This window comes from Anabrus simplex, chromosome 1 (assembly GCF_040414725.1).
Source record: "Anabrus simplex isolate iqAnaSimp1 chromosome 1, ASM4041472v1, whole genome shotgun sequence".
Lineage (NCBI taxonomy): Eukaryota > Metazoa > Arthropoda > Insecta > Orthoptera > Tettigoniidae > Anabrus > Anabrus simplex.
In genome coordinates, this window is record NC_090265.1 from 1,598,284,614 (window position 1) to 1,598,304,730 (window position 20,117).

The 20,117-nt window shown below is 39.5% G+C and overlaps 1 protein-coding gene across 4 annotated transcripts in view; it reads right to left on the minus strand.

The window, feature by feature from the left end:
* The window catches only part of sws (patatin like phospholipase domain containing sws), an 874,342-nt gene that overhangs the window by 422,370 nt on the left and 431,855 nt on the right, over positions 1-20,117 (minus strand). For all 4 annotated transcript variants that reach the window (XM_067138236.2, XM_067138235.2, XM_067138234.2 and 1 more), the window contains exon 18: positions 2,582-2,764. In XM_067138236.2, coding sequence (XP_066994337.1) covers positions 2,582-2,764 — 183 coding nt within the window. The remainder of the gene's footprint in view (positions 1-2,581; positions 2,765-20,117) is intronic.

Sequence of the window (20,117 nt, forward strand, 5' to 3'; positions counted from 1 at the left end):
ATGTAGTATTTTCATCTGTTGGGTGAGCAGTAGCCTTATTGGCTGTTGTTGTAGGCCTACCAACTGCCACTGAACACTTACCAAAGTTTAATTACAAGGTTGCATCTGGTCAATTGTTCTCACATTGTGCAGAGGTGCCAACCTTTGAAGTGGATTATTAGTAATCGCCCTCCGCTCCTGAGAAAATTCGAGTGAAGTCCAAAGCATGCTCCTTCCTTCTTGATAATGACACCCCTTTTGCCCTTCCCTCTAGCAATCTATTCGAAAGTAAATTGTATTACACAATAATATTTGCACACAGCCTGTTAGTTCTGTGATAAAACATTCCTTGTAGCTTGTTTCTCACGCAGCAGCTGCTTTTCAGTGTAGTTTTTCTTGAAGCATCCTTCCCACTGTGATGACATTTCATCTTCTGAACCATAAGCGATTCCAGTGCAGATGTGCTTAATGTAGGCCTCACTTCTTTCTCTATCTTTTTGTCAACAGTCAGGTGCACTTAACACAGCAAATACAACATTACTGAAGGATTTATAGTGGAGAAGAGCAGCACCTGAGCTCCTTCATTCACAATGAATTTTACAACACTTATGGGTAGCAAAAGGAAGTAACAATCGAATAAGTATCATTGCCAACTCGCAAGCATTGAAATGAGAAAGATTTAGGAGAAAGACTCGAAAGGATTGAACATTTTTCCTTCTTTTCTTTTTTTCTGTAGAAAATTATTTTTCCGTGATAATGTCAGCTTTTCCGTAATAATTTCCTCTTTGACCGTAATTTCGTAATCACGAGGTGAAATCCGCAATAATTACGGACAATCCGTAATAGCTGGCACCTCTGCATTGTGCATAAACATCTTCTCTGACACAATCCCTTCAAAACAAGCTAATAAAAGAAAAATGCAAAGTGTTGTACACTGAAAGGAAAGTTAGAATAACTGAAAGATTCAGAAATGATGAACTGGTGCTGTGGGCAGTGGCGAAGAAGACAAGACTGTACCATGATCTCGTATTCCTTACAAACTGCACTTGAATCAACAGAAACTCTCATGCAGTCTATGGGGCAAGATGACCATTTTAGGACATTATTTTATGCTGGAGAATTTTAATGGACATCAGAAAAAGAATTGCTGTCAGTAAAGTTGAGAAGAAAATTACAGACATCTTTGGAAGGACACAGAAATACGGTAGGAACAAGTTGAATGAATTATCTGCCTTTTCCGATCACCCATTTCACCCCTCCCCTTCATTAAGATGGATAATCGAGGTTCTATTGTAATAATTCTATGAGGCCAATTCTGGTTGAAATTGTCCCTTTTATCAATCTTCTTTCAATGAGGTTTCAATCTGGGTATAACCAGGCCAAGGCAATATTTTTCCTCGCTTTCTTCCAAAAAGTCTTGATTGACTTGACCTTATGTACTGTTCTTCATTATGCCCTCAAACAAAGTCTTCATAAAGAAACAAGTCCCTCACTTTCACAGAAAAAGGCTCCTGAAGTTCACTTTGAACGAAATCACTAAAATATAAGTTTAAGAAAACACTTGCATCTTAAACTGGGGATAAACTGTAATGTAACATAATATGAAACACACTGCAAGTCTCATAGCTTTATAAGCGAAACTATAGAAATTGTCTGCAACAACCACAATACTGTCAGTAGATTTGATAAACTTTGTGAAAACATTTCCATAGAGAGAAACATTCTAGAAATATCCCAAAGGTAGTTTAACATGGTGCATGAACCAAAGAACTATCAAACCTACCAAATAGGGTCATAAGTCATGGCAACCATTTTTTTCTATGCGAATGTAGGATCTACCCAACAAAATGGAAATTCACAAATGGGAATGGCGGAGCATAAAGTTCTGTGGAATGTATGAATAATTCTGAGTAGGTTTACAAGGTGTTTGATAGAAAGCAAGGAAACTATCAGCCATGAAATCCTTATGCTACATGATGTTTATTCTCAGAGTGTACAGTAAAGTTTATGGTAAATCCTGAAAGTAAATCCCAAGACTGTCCACAACACACTGCCAACAATGCAGGAGACATCAGATACCAGTCGTCTCACCATGTGTGAATTTTGCAATCTCATGTTTCACAGCATTGGCAATGTCCTCTCGTGTTCTAAAGTTTCCCACACAATGGATTTTTCACTTTGTAGATGAGACCAAAATCACACCGAGATAGGACCAGTGAGTATGGCGAGTCTTCCAGTACTTCCCACCACCCCAATGCTCAAGTTACTCCAGCACATCAATTCTGCACGAAGCCTTCCAGGACATATGACAACTGTACAGTAGCAACAGTAGCACCGTACAAATGTGATGAGGGAAGAAAGAAGTTGCCATGTTTTATGCCCCAACCCTCATATTAAAAACACTTATTTCTCCTTAGATCTATAGAAATGCTTGTGCTAATAAAATAAAAAAATAAAAAAAAAAACTAATAATTTGTAAATGCCTTCTAAGTCTCAAACTTTTCCTGTTTTGTGACAATACAATGCATTTAATGTAAAACTCACACAGGAGAAGAAATATAATATTGTTCTTACAATGAAAATTTAAATATGTCTTACTCACAATACGATATTGAGATCGTCTGGTAAACATTCGCTTCGGGCACTGAATGTGATGGTGAGAAGAGACCCAGCTTCGGTTATTGAGCCACGATACAGTATTATTTGGTCTGTCGCCACCCTCACGATGTAGAAGTACCAATTCCTTCTGCGTTCGAATTGCCAAACGCTCAACTTCTTTTTCAATCTGTTGAAATAAAGTAGAAAATAAAGTACATGTAAAAAAAAACTTCCATTTAATTTTATCCATTAAACATTACAAAGGACATTAATGTACCTGAATATTAACAGGCCAGAACATAAGAGAATTCAGGAAAACAATCTGATGAAAAGTACTGAGACACCTACTTGAAACTGTCTTTTTAGTGTTTGTCATATACACTGCCCAGTAATGAACATTAATATGGAGTGGGGTCTGCAGTGAAGTCACTGTTCTAGTTCATCCCAGAGGAGTTTGATAGGATTAGGGTCGGGGCTTTGGGTCGGCCATTCCAAACAACCCGTCTGACTGCTACATGGCATAGCATGGTTCGTCACTCCAAATATAAGTCTCTAGTCGTCCACAGGCACAATGGAACACGGCACTTGAAGAGTCCGCTGGAGAACTATGTGGTTTACAAGCAGATGTCTGACCCTTGAACGCCAGTCTTTGTATCTCTTGACACGTAAGCATGGTGCTAGCTGCACAATTGGAAGCGTTAAGGAATTCATGAGCGATTGTGATTTCCTGCACCCACCTCTTTTGAAGCTTGATGGTCTCTGCTGGACAATAAGTGTAGCCTACCTGGCCATGGTTTGTTTTGATTATACCTTCCCATTTATACTTCGCAATCACATCCCCAACAATTGATTTCTAATGCTTGGATCTTACTATCTTGTCTCTTATTAGTTACCAGCGTTTCTAGTCCATATGTTACAATTGGTGTTAAATACTGTTTATATAATGTTAATTTTGTTCTCTTGGATACTTTGTCATCCCATAAAAGCTCTCTGACTTGATGATAAAATGTTGTACCTTTACTTAGTCTGTTATTAATTTCAGGGTTGATTTCCTTACTTCCATTAATAATGCTACCCAGATATGTAAGCTGTTCTACATTCTCTAACCATTCTTCGTCTATGTCCACTTGGCTTCTATTTTTCTCTTTTCCACAGTGCATGATTACAGTTTTCTTTTTACTAATTACCATTCCAAGCTCCTTCAGATTTTCATTCCAAATGTCCAGTCTCCTTTGTACTTCCTTTTCTCCCTTTCCCCATATCACTACATCAGCTGCAAATACCAAAGCATTCACTTCATCACTACTGAGGCTCTGTTTTACACTTTTATGATTTCATCCATCAATATAATAAACAATAATGGTGACAGTGCACTTCCTTGTTTGAGACCTTTTTCTGTATAAAATGTTTCAGAGTCACCACTCCCTACTTGTACACTGCTTTTACTCTCACGATACAATATTTTTATCTTGTTAATTAATGATTTTTGTACATTCCTTTTCAGTAGGCATTCCCATACATGATTTCTCATAACTATATCATAAGCTTTTCCCAAATCCAAAAATACGAATATGATTTCCTTGTTCCTTTCCAGATGTTTTTCCATTATAGTTTGTACTGTAAATATCAAGTCTATTGTTGATCTATTCAGTCTAAAGCCATATTGTTCTTCCTCTAACTGTGTTTCTATTATATCCCTCAGTCTTTTGTCTATGACTTTCTCCATTATTTTTAGCCCATGTGCTAATAGGGTTATACCTCTGTAATTTTCACATTTCTTGCCATTTCCTTTTTTGAACAGTGGTACAATGCTTCCTAGTTGCCAATCTTCAGGTAGCTTTCATCCTTCCATATGGCAATGAAGGCTCTGTATAGCCACTGTAGTCCAATGCTTCCTGCTGCCTTAATCATATCAGCATTGAATTCATCTCTTCTACTTGCTTTACCTTTGGTCATTGCTTTCACTGCCCTTTCAAGTTCCTACCATGTTATTGGGTTCTCTTATTTTTCTCCATCTATTATTTCCCCTAGTTGCTTCATTTTAGGGACTATAAACAATGCAATAACCTGCTCCAAGTACTTATAGTAAGTGGCATGAATGATGCCAGACATCCTGTATTTATGTGCTTTCCAATTCTATCATAACGTGTAGCTATAACTATACTGAAGCTAGGACTGAAAGAAGAGTTAATGGACTAGAAAAGAACATATTATTCCATCTACGGGAAGTGAAAATCCAGAAAACATCACACTCAGAGCAGCTGTCAAAATTCATGGTTGACTTTTTCATCATACTCCCCCTATAATTAGGGTACATCTACTGTAAGTAGAATTGTAGTGTAGTTATTTTATTACTTAGTATCATGCTTCACTGTTGTGTAGTATTCAACCATATTTCTTCCCTTTGATACACAGTACCATTTTTTTCTTCACAGCACATGTTAATTTATTTTCATAATATTTCATATTTCTGAGTAGAAGATTCAGGAATAGCTAGTGTTAGCTGCACAACCAGAGACACTGAGAAATTTGCAGGTGATTGTATCACACAATGTCACACGGTTTTCCTGCACCACCTTTTTCAATTCCCAATGTTCCCTGTTGGTCAACATATGTGGTCTAGATGGCCATGGTTTTGTTTTGGTAGTATCTTCATATTTACACCCCACAATCACATCCCTGACAGTTGATTTAAGCAACCTGAGAAGGGTGGAAATGGCCCTCAATGATTGCTAACTGACGTGGCAACCAATAACTGAAGTTGGTGGTGGTGGTAATAAAAAAAAATAAATAAAAAAAACTGTTAGGTTTTTCAGTGTGCCAAAACTGTAACCTAGCCAGGGCGAGCAGCATGGCATGGCAGAAGGTCAGTGGACCAACTACCCAGCTGGACTCGCACCAAAGACATAGCATTGGTTTTGTAACAAGTCGCATTCTGTGCTAGAGTGGAGAGGACTTCATTAAATAAGTTCCAAGTTTCAAGTTTAAGTTGGAACCAATAGAACCTGATGATGAAAAAGTTAGAATTAACACGAGATATTTAAAAGGAAGGGAATGGCAAAAAAACGAAAAGAGAAAACGAGTACTCACCTTGCGTGCAATGTGAACAACCTGACCGGTAGAGTGCAACTAAGGGAATGAGAATGGCCTGGAATAGGAGGGAAAGAAGTTGGTGCAATTGGGAATTTTCCTCACACTACAGCAAGAATCTATTATATTATAAGAATGTCGCATGGTTTTATCTACATTTAATTTCTGTATCAGAAATATTGGACCTCAAGCAAGACAGACACCCTCTGTGCCAATGTTCAACTTTCAATTCCTTACCTGAAGATGCACTCGGAATTTCAGAACTCAATAGAAGCATCTGGACTTTGCATTCAACCGGCATATTACGTTTTTAAATTGCAATTTTAGGGTATTCACTAACAAGAGCATATTTTAATCATCATTGTCATAATTGTACGATAACTATTCTTACAGTCTAACTGTAATTGACATAAATCCTAAAATTTTATTTGTCACTGATAAGTATAACATTATTTTATCTATAACAGTTCATCAATCCACCATTTTATATGTACATTATTGCATCACATACACAGTTCATTCTTTTAAAATTTTATTTCCACAATGTAATTCTGTCTCAGAACTTCTGGAAATCCATAACTGTATCTTAGTTAGGCTGATGATGACCCACATAGGGTCGAAACTACTCCCTTGATAACATATTGTATTTATAGACTTTGCAATTATTGTACAGTATTGAGTAGGTGGAATAAACTTTGTCAATTATATCTAAGGACGAATCTAAAGAAGACAGATTTAATGAAATTCAGGAGAGGAGGACGCTTATCGAAAGGAGACTACATTGTATGTTGGGGACATACATAACAATGAAAACCAGTTCACATATCTAGGGATTACACTACAAGTCTCCGGGACGACCTTCTCAGTACACATAAAGAAGAGACTGCCTGCTGCACTTAGAAGCATAAGTGACATCAAACATCTGCAAAGAATGTCACTGGAGACGGCCATGAAACTTTTCCAAGTCGAAGTGCTACCAACGCTCGCATACAGATCAGAAATAATATGGGAGTACTTATCACAAAAAACAGCTACAACAACTGGAAAGTATGAAGCTGAGATACCTTAGTGGGGTTCTAGGGGTATCTAAATTCACCCGATCCTGATACGTATATGTTTTAGCCCACAAAACCTCCTTGACAGAGGATTTAAGACTGAAAATGTCTCTACAGCAAACTCTGGCAAACGAGGAACTGTTATGAGAACTACAAGAGAAAAGGGACTCGATCAACGAAAGCTGTTACAGTACAGACACCCTGATAAATAAGGATTGGATGAAGGACGAATATGAGTTGAGACATTTGATGACACGCTTTGCAATACATAGCTTTCACCACCATAACTGTGTCAAGAAATCCTACCACCAAGCCAGCTAGGAGTATGTATGTGTATTGTACAATGAACAGTGTGATACATATCATGTAATGAAGTGCAAGAAGAGAGTCTCTCTGACTCAATTTTGCTCTGAACAAAGTTCTTCTTGAGTGAAATGTAATTTACTTGATGTAATATGCAAATTTTGCACATTGTGCGCAATAAAATTATGCTCTTAATAGACAGTGATTCAGTTTGAACAGTACTGAATTCTTTGTATTCAACAATTTTTATTTTATTAACATTAACTTGTTTTTTTTCAAAGCCATGGCACTATTTTATTTCATAATAGGCCACAAAAAATTATTTATATTGAACTTCCTTAAACTTTGAGCCTTAAACTGATTTAACTGTGCAGTACAGTATTTGACTTTTAATTCAATTTTGCTTGTTTACAGTACAGTACTACATACTTTAATTATTTTTTTTTTTAACTGTAAAATCTTCTGTCGTGTTTAATATATAGCAATTATTTACTTTTGTACGTTAAAACTGTAGTTTTCATTTATATCCCCTTGTTTAAACCAGGTTTTTAAAAAATGTCCTTGATAATCTGGTATATTTGATAATCCAGAATTGGCAGATCCCCAAACATGTCACATTATCGCAGTCCTATGTACTATGGTTTACTATGTGGAACGGAAAAAAAAAAATAATAAAAATGAAGGGGGTAAGATAGAAACAAGTAAGATCGGGGGACCGAGATTGAAGGAAAATAAAATGCAGGTACTAGGAGTGGTCTTTAGTTAGTATAGGAACCGAGAGGAAGAATTCCGTAAAGTTTTCAAAATGGAAAAACAGGTAGTTTATTGTTGTGACAAATTAGGTTTAATACTTCCATTTGATGGTGAAAATTATGATAGGACTGACTGGCGTTTATTTATCGATGCATCAAAGAGAAGCCTAAAAGCAGTGTTACTTCATAATAGAAACAAATTTCCTTCTATGCACACTGGGTATTCCAATTATATACATACATACATACATACATACATACATACATACATACATACATACATTATCATTATAGACTGTTATGCCTTTCAGCGTTCAGTCTGCAAGCCTCTGAGAATTTACTAAACGTCGCCACAATCATCGATTTGCAACTAGTGCTGTGGCTTCATTTAGTTATATACCTCTTATCTTTAAATCGTTAGAAACCGAGTCTAACCATCGTCGTCTTGGTCTACCTCTACTTCTCTTACCCTCCATAGCAGAGTCCATTATTCTCCTAGGTAACCTATCCTCCTCCATTCGCCTCACATGACCCCACCACCGAAGCCGGTTTATGCGTACAGCTTCATCCATCGAGTTCATTCCTAAATTAGCCTTTATCTCCTCATTCCGAGTACCCTCCTGCCATTGTTCCCACCTGTTTGTACCAGCAATCATTCTTGCTACTTTCATGTCTGTTACTTCTAACTTATGAATAAGATATCCTGAGTCCACCCAGCTTTCGCTCCCGTAAAGCAAAGTTGGTCTGAAAACAGACCGATGTAAAGATAGTTTCGTCTGGGAGCCGACTTCCTTCTTACAGAATACAGTCAATCGCAGCTGCGAGCTCACTGCATTAGCTTTACGGCACCTTGATTCAATCTCACTTACTATATTACCATCCTGGGAGAACACACAACCTAAATACTTGAAATTATCGACCTGTTCTAGCTTTGTATCACCAATCTGACATTCAATTCTGTTGAATCAACATCAATTTAGTCTTCGAGAGGCTAATTTTCATACCATACTCATTGCACCTATTTTCAAGTTCCATGATATTAGACTGTAGGCTTTCGGCACAATCTGCCATTAAGACCAAGTCGTCAGCATAGGCCAGACTGCGTACTACATTTCCACCTAATTGAATCCCTCCCTGCCATTTTATACCTTTCAGCAGATGATCCATGTAAACTACAAACAGCAAAGGTGAAAGATTACAGCCTTGTCTAACCCCTGTAAGTACCCTGAACCAAGAACACATTCTGCCATCAATTCTCACTGAAGCCCAATTGTCAACATAAATGCCTTTGATTGCTTTTAATAATCTGCCTTTAATTGCATAGTCCCCCAGTATGGCGAACATCTTTTCCCTCGGTACCCTGTCATATGCTTTCTCTAGATCTACGAAACATAAACACAACTGCCTATTCCTCTCGTAGCATTTTTCAATTACCTGGCGCATACTGAAAATCTGATCCGGACAGCCTCTCTATGGTCTGAAACCATACTGGTTTTCATCCAACTTCCTTTCAACGACTGATCGCACCCTCCCCTCCAAGATGCCAGTGAATACTTTGCCTGGTATACTAATCAATGAGATACCTCGATAGTTGTTGCAATCCTTCCTGTTCCCTTGCTTATAGATAGGTGCAATTACTGCTTTTGCCCAATCTGAAGGTACCTTACCAACACTCCACACTAATTTTACTACTCTATAAAGCCATTTCATCCCTGCCTTCCCACTATATTTCACCATTTCAGGTCTAATTTCATCTATTCCTGCTGCCTTATGACAATGGAGTTTATTTAAAATCCTTTCCACTTCCTCAAGGATAATTTCACCAACATCATTTTCCTCCTCCCCTTGAGCTTCGCTGTTCACAACACTACCAGGATGATTTCCTTTTACATTGAGAAGATGTTCAAGATATTCCCTCCACCTCTCCAGTGATTCCCTGGGATCTATTATGAGTTCACCTGAATTACTCAAAACACTGTTCATTTCCTTTTTCCCTCCCTTCCTAAGATTCTTTATTACTGTCCAGAAAGGTTTCCCTGCTGCTTGACCTAGCCTTTCCAGGTTATTACCAAAATCTTCCCACGACTTCTTTTTGGATTCAACAATTATTTGTTTCGCTCTGTTTCTTTCATCTACATACAACTCCCTATCTGCCTCGGCCCTTGTTTGGAGCCATTTCTTATAAGCCTTCTTTTTACGTTTACAAGCTGCTCTCACTTCATCATTCCACCAAGATGTTCGCCTTTTCCCATCTTTACACACAGTTGTTCCAAGGCATTCCCTGGCTGTTTCTACTACAGCATCACTGTATGCCACCCATTCACTTTCTATATCCTGAACCTGCTTACTGTCTACTGTTCGAAACTTCTCACTAATCATATCCATGTACTTTCGTCTAATTTCCTCGTCCTGGAGATTTTCTACCCTTATTCGTTTGCAGACAGATTTCACTTTTTCTACCTTAGGCCTAGAGATACTTAGTTCACTACAGATCAGATAGTGGTCTGTATCATCAAAAAATCCGCGGAAAACTCGTACATTCCTAAAAGATTTCCTGAATTTGAAGTCTGTTAAGATATAGTCTATTATGGATCTGGTACCCCTAGCCTCCCATGTGTAGCGGTGAGTAGCCTTATGCTTGAAGAATGTATTCATAACAGCTAAACCCATACTAGCACAAAAGTCCAGCAAACGCTTCCCATTCCCATTAGCTTCCATATCTTCCCCACATTTACCAATCACCCTTTCGTATCCTTCAGTTCTATTCCCAACTCTCGCATTGAAATCGCCCATTAGCACTATTCTATCCTTGCTCTTTACCCTGACTACGATGTCACTCAATGCTTCATAAAACTTGTCAACTTCATCCTCATCTGCACCCTCACACGGTGAATACACTGACACAATTCTAGTCCTAATTCCTCCAACTGACATATTACCCACATCATTCGCTTATTTACGTGCCTAACAGAAACTATGTTCCGTGCAATGCTATTCCTGATAAAGAGCCCTACCCCAGACTCTGCCCTTCCCTTTCTAACACCCGTCAAGTACACTTTATAATCTCCTATCTCTTCCTCCTTATCTCCCCTTACCCGGTTATCACTTACTCCTAGCACATCCAGATGCATCCTCTTTGCTGACTCAGCCAGTTCTACTTTCTTTCTTCCATAAGCCCCATTAATATTGATAGCTCCCCATCGAATTCCATTTCGTTCGCCAAGTTGTTTCCAAGGAGTCCCTCGCCTGTCAAATGGGAGTGGGACTCCGTTACTCCCATAGGTCCGAGGCTTGCTTAAAATGTTCTGAGCTCGGTCGATTCATGAAACAGGATGCTGCCCTACTTGCACATAGTCCAAGTGAGGATCTCTCCTCTAACGGGTTATGGACCACCGGTGGATTGTATAGTCCTAGCCGCCTGAGCACAAGGAGGGCCAGGACTCAGAATATGTCTGAGATGCCCACTCCCATTCCATAGCAACTGGTATCCCGACTCTCAGGACCACTTACTAGGCCACTCAGCCGTTGCCCATGGTTCACGAACTAGGACGTGACTACAGTAACCCACAAACATGAACCAATTATATCAAAAAAATTCTGTTGATTCTGGAAAAATTAAATACCAGGAACATCCATAGCTGTGTGGAGACCTAAAAGTAACTGCTATCTTGCTAGGTCAACAGGAGGGTTACACAAAATATCCTTGTTTCTTGTGTCACTGGATAGTAGAGGTACAGATAAATATTGGACAATGAAAGAATGATCTGAGAGGGGAAGTTTAATTCCTGGAGAGAGAAAAATTAAATTTGTGTTAGTCTGGTTGATCCTAAGAAACTACTTCCCTTTTGCGTATCAAACTTGGGATCATTAAGCAATTTGTAAAAGCTCTGAACAAAAGTGGTATGTGCTTTGAATATTTAAATCAAAGATTTCTACACTTGTCAGAAGCTAAGATAAAAGAGGGAGTATTTGCTGGACCACAGATTAGGCTCCTTATGAAGGACACTGCATTTTTGGGCATTATGAATTATTCTGAAAGTCAGGCATGGTGTGCTTTCAGAGAAGTAATCTATAAATTTCTGGGGAACGTAAGAAATTAACTATAAGAAAATTGTGAAAAATATGTTGAAATGATTTCATGCTCTCGGCTGCAACATTTTAAAACTCTATTTCTTGAACAATCATCTGGTCTATTTGCCTGACAATTCTGGAGCCCTAAGTGATGAGCAGGGTGAGAGATTCCACCAACAGATAAAGGAAATGGAAAGAAGATACCAGGGACGGTTGAACATAGCGATGTTGGCTGACTACTGTTGGTGTTTGAAGAGGGAAACTATGCAACAAAACTATAAATGTTAGTCAACACAACCCTCCTACCAAGCAAAGAAAAAAGTTTTCCTTCAAGTGAAATGAAATGTCGTATGACTTTTAATGCCGGGATATCCCAGGAGGAGTTCGGCTTGCCAGGTGCAGGTCTTTCCATTTGACTCCTGTAGGCGACCTGCGCGTCGTGATGAGGATGAAATGATGAAGAAGACAACACATACACTCAGCCCTCGTGCCATTGGAATTAACCAATTAAGGTTAAAATCCCCAACCCAGCCGGGAATCGAACCCGGGACCCTCTGAACCGAAGGCCAGTACGCTGACCGTTCAGCCAACGAGTCTGACTTTCTTCAAGTGATGCTTTGTAAAGTTTTGTAGGTAGTCTGTTTTATGCTGTAAAATGTTCTTCCTCTATTTTACGGGCGTCAAATCAAAAGACCTGCACCTGGCGAGCCAAACATGTCCTTGGATACTCCCAGCACTAAAAGCCATACGCCATTTCATTTCAGTGCACTTTATTAGGTAAAATCTAACTTTTATGATAACAGTTTTGTATACTGCAAGAAAATTGGACTCTACTACAGAATTTAGTGTGTTAAATTATTTAATAATAATGTTATTGGCTTTTTGTCCCACTAACTACTATTTCGGTTTTTGGAGACACCGAGGTGCTGGAATAATTTCCTGGCATTTATTTTATTTAGCATAAGGCTAGAGATACAACGTCTATTGTTATAAGATTTACACTATATACATATGTCCAAATTGTTTATATAGTCTATAGCCTCTGTAGTCGCAAAAGCAAAGTCACTAGCACTGCCATTGTATTTTCTAGTCCTGCATTCTTCGATGATGTGCTTCACTGTCTGTTGTGTAGCGCCACAGTCACACTCAGGCGTAGGGATTCTGTTCCACTTGTAGTGGAAGGCTGCACAGTTCCCGTGGTTTGTTCGGATCCTGTTCAGTGCGGACCATAGTCTACGAGGGAGGTTGAAACCAGGTGGCGGTGTCTTCGTCACAGAAGGCATTGTCGGACAATATTTTTCGTTGAGTCTCTTCTGCCATTCAGCAGAAGTTTGGTAGTTGCTGTTCCACAAGTTCATGGCATCTCTAGTTGGTGATTTTCTCGAATGCAGACGATCTGCCACAAGTGCTTATCATTCTGAAATGTATAGGCCTACTCAATATCTTGGTGTCATTCTCTCTTAGAGCAACATGACCAAATCATTAGTTCTAATTTATTCATCAGAGCGTCTCTTATCATTCACCAGTTACCGACTGAATCTTCACCAGCATATCAGTTATGCTTAATTTTTCTATTTCAATTCATCTGATCATCTTCCAAGTTTCATCTGTAAATCGTAGTAATTTGTACACTATATTTCCTTACCGTATCATAACATGGTGAATTCATGACAGGCCCAGCAAGTAGGTGATGGATTAAAAGTTGCTTTCCAGGAAAGGTACATAAAGCCAGATAGATATATCAGAAGACGACTTTGGCAAGACAACAGTCTATAATTGGGAATACTGAACATTACGGCATTAACGTACCAAGCGATAGAAATTTTAGATGTGATGGAGGAAAGGAAAATAGATATACTAGGTTTGGCAGAGACGAAATGGAGAGGAGAAGGTAAAAAAGAACTCAGGAATGGTTTCTGGCTGTACTGGAGTGGAAAGGAAGAAGGAAAGGGTTAGTGGAGTGGGAGTAGTAGTGAGAAAGGGACTTACAGTGGAAGTTGAAGGAATGTGAGTGAATTATGAAAATAAAAATATTTGTAAAAGGAAAGAGCTTGGAAATACTTCCAGTGTATGCCCCTCAGGTAAGCTGCACTCAGCAAGAGAAGGAAAATTTTGAGGCTCAATTGCAGAAACAGCTAAATGGCCAGCACATTATAGTCATGGGAGACTTAAATGCCCACATAGGTACAGACAGGAGGGGCTAAGAGAATGTGCTGGGACCAGAAGGTTGGGAAAAGACGAATGACGAAGGAAAGAAATTGCTACAGTTTTGCATGAGGAATGGGTTGATGGTTGGAAACTCATGGTTTAAGAAGGAGAGCCACAAGATAACACAGTATAGCAGGGATTGGTCACTGAAATCAGCTGTGGGCTATATGCTCTTTGACTGTGAGAGGAAGAGGAACACCATAGATGTAAAGGTAATACCATCAGTGGTCTAAGAAAGTGACCACCGTTTCCTGGTAATGAATCTCCGAATACTGAAAGAAAGAAAAGACACAGAAGACCAGAAAAGGAAAATAAAAGCATGGAAACTTAAAGAGAAAGAAATAAAAAAAGAGTATCAAGAGCTAATAAGGTAGAAATTAAAAACAGTTGAACCAAGGACAGAGATGAGGAATGGGGAAGATTCAAAAGTACATTGGTAAAAGCTGCGGAAACAACATGTGGAAGGACCTGCGGAAGGAAGAAATGGAAGGAGGCACCATTAGGGAACAACAGAGACAAGAAGAGACTATAAGAACAAACGGATGGAAACTAAAAAGGTGGTTACAGAGGAGAGGAGGAAGTGGATGGAGAAACTGACACAGATGATGGAACAAAACCAAACCAAACTCCATGGCACTACAGCCCTTCAAGGGCCTTGGCCTACCAAGCGACCGCTGCTCAGCCCGAAGGCCTGCAGATTACGAGGTGTGGTGTGGTCAGCACGATGAATCCTCTCGGCCATTATTCTTGGCTTCCTAGACCGCACAGATGATGGAGGAAGATAGATATTAAACTAATATGAAAGGAATACTTTGAGGATCCCCTGAATGTGTTTGGATCAAGTGAATATCCTATTGAGGAAACTGATCAAAGATGTGATGATGAGGATGCTTGTTGTTTAAAGGGGCCTAACATCGAGGTCATCGGCCCCTAATGGTATGAAATGAAATGACAACAAAAGGTTCAAAATCATTCACTGACCAAAAAAATAGAATGTCATGAAGAATGAATGGATGGACATGAACACTCCCCACCAAAAAAAACCCAACAGTGGATGAGACTTAAAAAAAAGATCATAAATAATAGTATTACTGACCAAGGGACCACTTATAAAGACAATCCTGAATCAAGGATGCTTGATGTCTAAATGGGTCCAAAATCCAGGTCAAGGCCCCTCAGAATAGTACTTATCACTAGTAAAGTAGAACCATGGTATTTGTCATGTTGGGGTACTAATCAAAAGTAGCAAAGACTCACGGTGTTCCACACATGATGGTACTACTCACAAGTATTGTACGTCGTACAGGTAACGCAGACCTATGGTGTTTCTCACACAATGGTGCCACTCCTAGCCAACGCAAACCAATGAGGTTCCTCACCTAGGTGTACTAACCACAGGGACCCGTACTATCCTGTGGTGTTCCTCACACAGTGGGTACTAATCACAGGCAACGCAGACCCACGGTGTCGCTCATATAGTGGTACAACTCACAGGCAACGCCCAGACCCGCGATGTTGCTCACATGGGTACGACTCACGGATACTGGAAACCTACTGGAGAACCTACTCACTGCTTATACTAATCACAAACCTATTTCGTACCTAATATAGTGGTACTACTCGCAAGTAAAGGCGACCCATGGTGTTCCCTGAGTGATGCTACTAATCAAAAGTAGTTTCATGGTTCTAAGACCATGGTCGCCCCTTTTAGTAGCCTCTCACGACAGGCAGGGGATACCGTGGGTGTATTTATCGTCTGCGTCCCCCACACACAGGGGGTAGAGAGAGAAAAAAGAAGAAAGACGGGATCCGTCACTTCGAAAAATGAAGTAACGGACGAAGAAAGGCAAGGGCCACGAAGGGCATGAAAAAAGAAAGACTCCCTAGGCCTCGAATGCTCTAATACCTTCGGGGTCGGAAAAGAACAAGAGTTGACCAAGGGAGGTTGGACAGGATAGACGAAAGTGAGGAGCCTGACACAAGTAAGTGGAAGCAGTGCCAAGACTCAGCTAAGGGCCCCGTGGTCGCCAATCCACACTCCCAAGTTGACAGCATCTCGGGCCCCTTTTAGTCGCCTCTTAAGGCAGGCAGGGGATACCGCGGGTGCATTCTACATGTGCGTCCCCCACCCGCAGGGGATAGTGTGTTTGGTCCGCGAGAGGTATTTTATTTCCCTTAAGTCCGCTGGCAAGCGGGTTAGGACCCCCCTGTCCGCCACCTGGGACAGGCCATGTGGGAGTATCACCTCTCCACCTGCTACGCCAGCGTAGTAGGTTTGTGGGATGAAAGATGTGAGGAGAAAGTGGAGGAGTTAACCTGGGCAGAAGTGGAGGAAGCTATGAAGAGGATAAAACTGGGAAAAGCACCAGGAGTGGATAAGTTAAGTGTGAAGAGCTGCAGGGGAAGCAGGTACACAGTGGCTATACACGATGATGTGGGAAGTGTGGAAAGAGATAAAATTACCGTACCAGAAGATTGGAAGAAGGGTGCAATAGTACCGAACTTTAAGAAAGGAGTCAGAAGAAAATGTCAGAATTACTGTGGTATAACCCTGATATGTATATGAGCCAAGATCTACGGAAAGGTACTGCAAAAGTGAATAAGAAAGTCAGTGGAAAAAGAATTCAGAGAAGAACACTATGGTTATAGACAAGGAAGGTCAACTATTGACCTCAGATTCACAGTGAGGCAGCTACAAGAGTGGCACTATGAGTATGGGGAAGATTTGGTGATGGCCTTCATGAACATAGAGAAGGCATATGGCATATGGCAGCTATGAGAGCAAAGGGAGTAAATGAGTAGATAGTGACAAGGGTGAAGAATATGTATGATGGAAGCAAAAGCTGTGTCAAAGGAGGAACCGAAAGAATGGATTGTTTAAGTTAACAAATGGTGTAAAGCAAGGAAGTGCCCTCTTACCTCTACTATTTATATTGTGATGGATTACACGAGGGTCGAGTCATAAGTCATGGCAACTATTTTTTTTCTCGCGAACAGGAGATAACACGGAAAATCGAAGATATGCATTTGGAAATATAGGGCATGTTCTTAATGCATAGTGCCTGAAGACAAATTCCGACTTCAGGAGATTCTCGTAGGAAAGTGACCGAACACAGGCCATTGGTAAACATTGTTTTATTACGGTACAGACAGCAAATACACAAGACTACGTACAAAGGATAGGTCTCCACTGGTTAAAGACCTCCGAAATAATCACCCAAGGTTTCCACTGTGCATTGCCAGCAGTGGGGCAGGCACTGAATACCATTCACTGCATGTGTATCGCTAATGTGCGACACCTCTCTCCGAAATGCTGTTACGATGTCCTCTTTGTTACCAAACTGTTGTCCACATAATGGCATGCACACCTAATGATTCCCGCAGCTCTGCATGGCATTGGCGTGCTTTTCTGCCGCGGAGAAATGCTATTTTAATATATGAACGTTGTTCCTGTTTGTTGACTTCCATTTTGTGATGCTCTCGCTCACACACTGAAGTTGGAAGCATGCTTAGACCCACACTGTTGTTTACATACACCATCTAGTGGCATCATACGCAAGTACATACCGTACGTTTCCAAATGCATATCTTAGATTTTCTATGTTGTCTCCTGTTCGCAAGAAAAAAAAAAATAGTTGCCATGACTTATGACTCGACCTACGTATGATATGGAAGGTAGAATAGGCTATTGTGGAGAGAAGAAGGAAAGCAGTGCTGTTTGCAGATGATCTACTAATATGGGGGAACAGTGAGAGTGAAGTGCAGCAACAGCTAACTGTTAGAAAGGGAGGTAGGGGGTTTACGATTTCTCCTGGTAAACTGTCAAAAGTGTAGTAAATAAGCAATTAAAATTCGGTACATTCACGGAATCTTATGACATTGATGTGGTGATAGGAGTGGAATCATGCTTGAGAGAGGAGGTGGATAATAGAGAAGTATTTCCAGAAGGGTACAGTCTATCGCAGAGACCAAGATAATATGGGATGGAGGTGGGGGGGTGTTTATTCTGGTGAGGGAAACTTATTGCTCACATGAATGGTTTACCTATGAAAGGGATGAAATATTAGGGATAAAATTAGTTTGTGATAATATGGAGTAGGTGGGAATTATAGTAACATATAGGCCTGGAAGACAGGAAAGACACATAGAAATATTTGACAAACTAATAGATTATACTCATAAAAACAATAATAATGATATGGTAATAATTGGGGATGATCTAAACTTGCCTGAAGTTGAATGGAATGGAGCAGCAAGTGAAGCCCATGAACAGAAACTGGCAAATAAGTTAATTTGGGAGAGTGGATTTACACAAGTAGTACAAGCACCAACTTCTCTCAATAACTTACTGTATTCTTGGTTAAACCATGGGAAATTGTTGATAATTACAATATTTAAAAATTAAGAGGGTTCCTCCTATTCAATACAAAGATGTTTATTAATGTGAAAGAATCACATATCGTTCAAATGAGGTACTAGTTTCGGCACCAGATATGTGCCATCATCAGCCACAAAGTTAAATCGGGCAAACACAATAAAACCTTAAAACAACTTTAAACACACTATAACATTTGCATGGATGAATATGAAATATGACTTTAAAACAACTTTAAAAACACACTATAACATTTGCACAGACGAATATAAAATAAAATATGGTAGATGATGAAGTTGCATTCCATTTTAAAATCCGTTAAAATGATGACTCCATTGTTGTATACCCATGGCGGTTTGTCCAGCTTATATATAACTTTAGTTTTCTAAAACTGTTAAATTATGCTTTGAGGTTTATTGTCATATGAAGTTGACACTATGTGTGTTCTGTAGTTTGGTTCCGGAAAATAAACGTAAACATGAACTTGGTAAGATCCAAAGAATTAATTCCCACTTCAATATGGGTTGAGGAACCTGGGGAAGAAATTAGAAGTCGAATTAGGCAAAAGATCGGAAGGAAAGGTCAAAAAGAAAAGTTTAGAAAAACCCAGAGAATACTAGAAACGAACTCACCTTGAGCAGCCTGAGTGATCGGCGGACAGAGCTGGACTGATGGATGCAATTATAAGGTTAAGGGGCGATGCGTAAGGAAGGAGAGGGGAGGGGTAGAGGCGGAGCAACTGTCACGGAGCTAAGGTGGAGCGGAAGGATGTGGTAGTGGGGGTAAATGATGTGGATATGTACTGCGTATGGTTTGAAAGATCGAACTGTTTTTAGGTGGTCTAATATTTCTTAGCCATTTAATTAAGAGATCATAAAGAATATTAGATTTCTTGGAAATTTCATTTAAATTATAGTTAGGGTTGAAATATTGATCGCAATGAATGAAACAATTTTCGACAATGTTTATAATTGGCCCTTTGTTTGCTATTTGAAGTATTTCAAAATCATGTTCTATATCAGTAAACTTATGATTAGAGTCGTGAATGTGTTGGCCTATAGCAGAAAACTTATCTTACCGCGTTGACGTGCTCTGAATATCTGGTTATGAAGTTGCGTCCTGTTTGTCCCATGTAGGAGGCGCTGCAGTCGATACACTTGAATCTATAGATTCCAGATTTGGAAAATCTATTAGAGGTGTTGACTGATGTTGAATTATGTATAATTTCTTAGGTCCTATTATTAGCTCTGAAGAAGATTTTCACGTTATGTTTTCGAAAAACATTGGTGATTTGATGGATACCGTCGTTAAATGTAAAAGTAGATGAAATGTTAGTTATAGGTTTTTCTTTAGTGAGAGTGGTCTTGGGCCGGTGTCTAAATTTATTGATTATCTGTTCTATAAATGATCTGCTGTAACCGTTGAATTTGCCGATTGCTCTTATAGTGTTGAGTTCGCTATTGAGGTCTTTTTTAGACATAGGTATCGTGAATGCACGATGAACCATGCTATTATACGCTGCACGTTTGTGTGTTTGGGGGTGTATGGAATCTTGACGAATAGTATTGGCAGTTTGTCTGTTTTCTGAAAATTCTATATGAAAGAGCAGATGGATTTCTGAGAATAGTTAAATCCAGAAAATTAATTATATTATTTTCGGACTCAAGTGTAAATTTGATGTGGGGG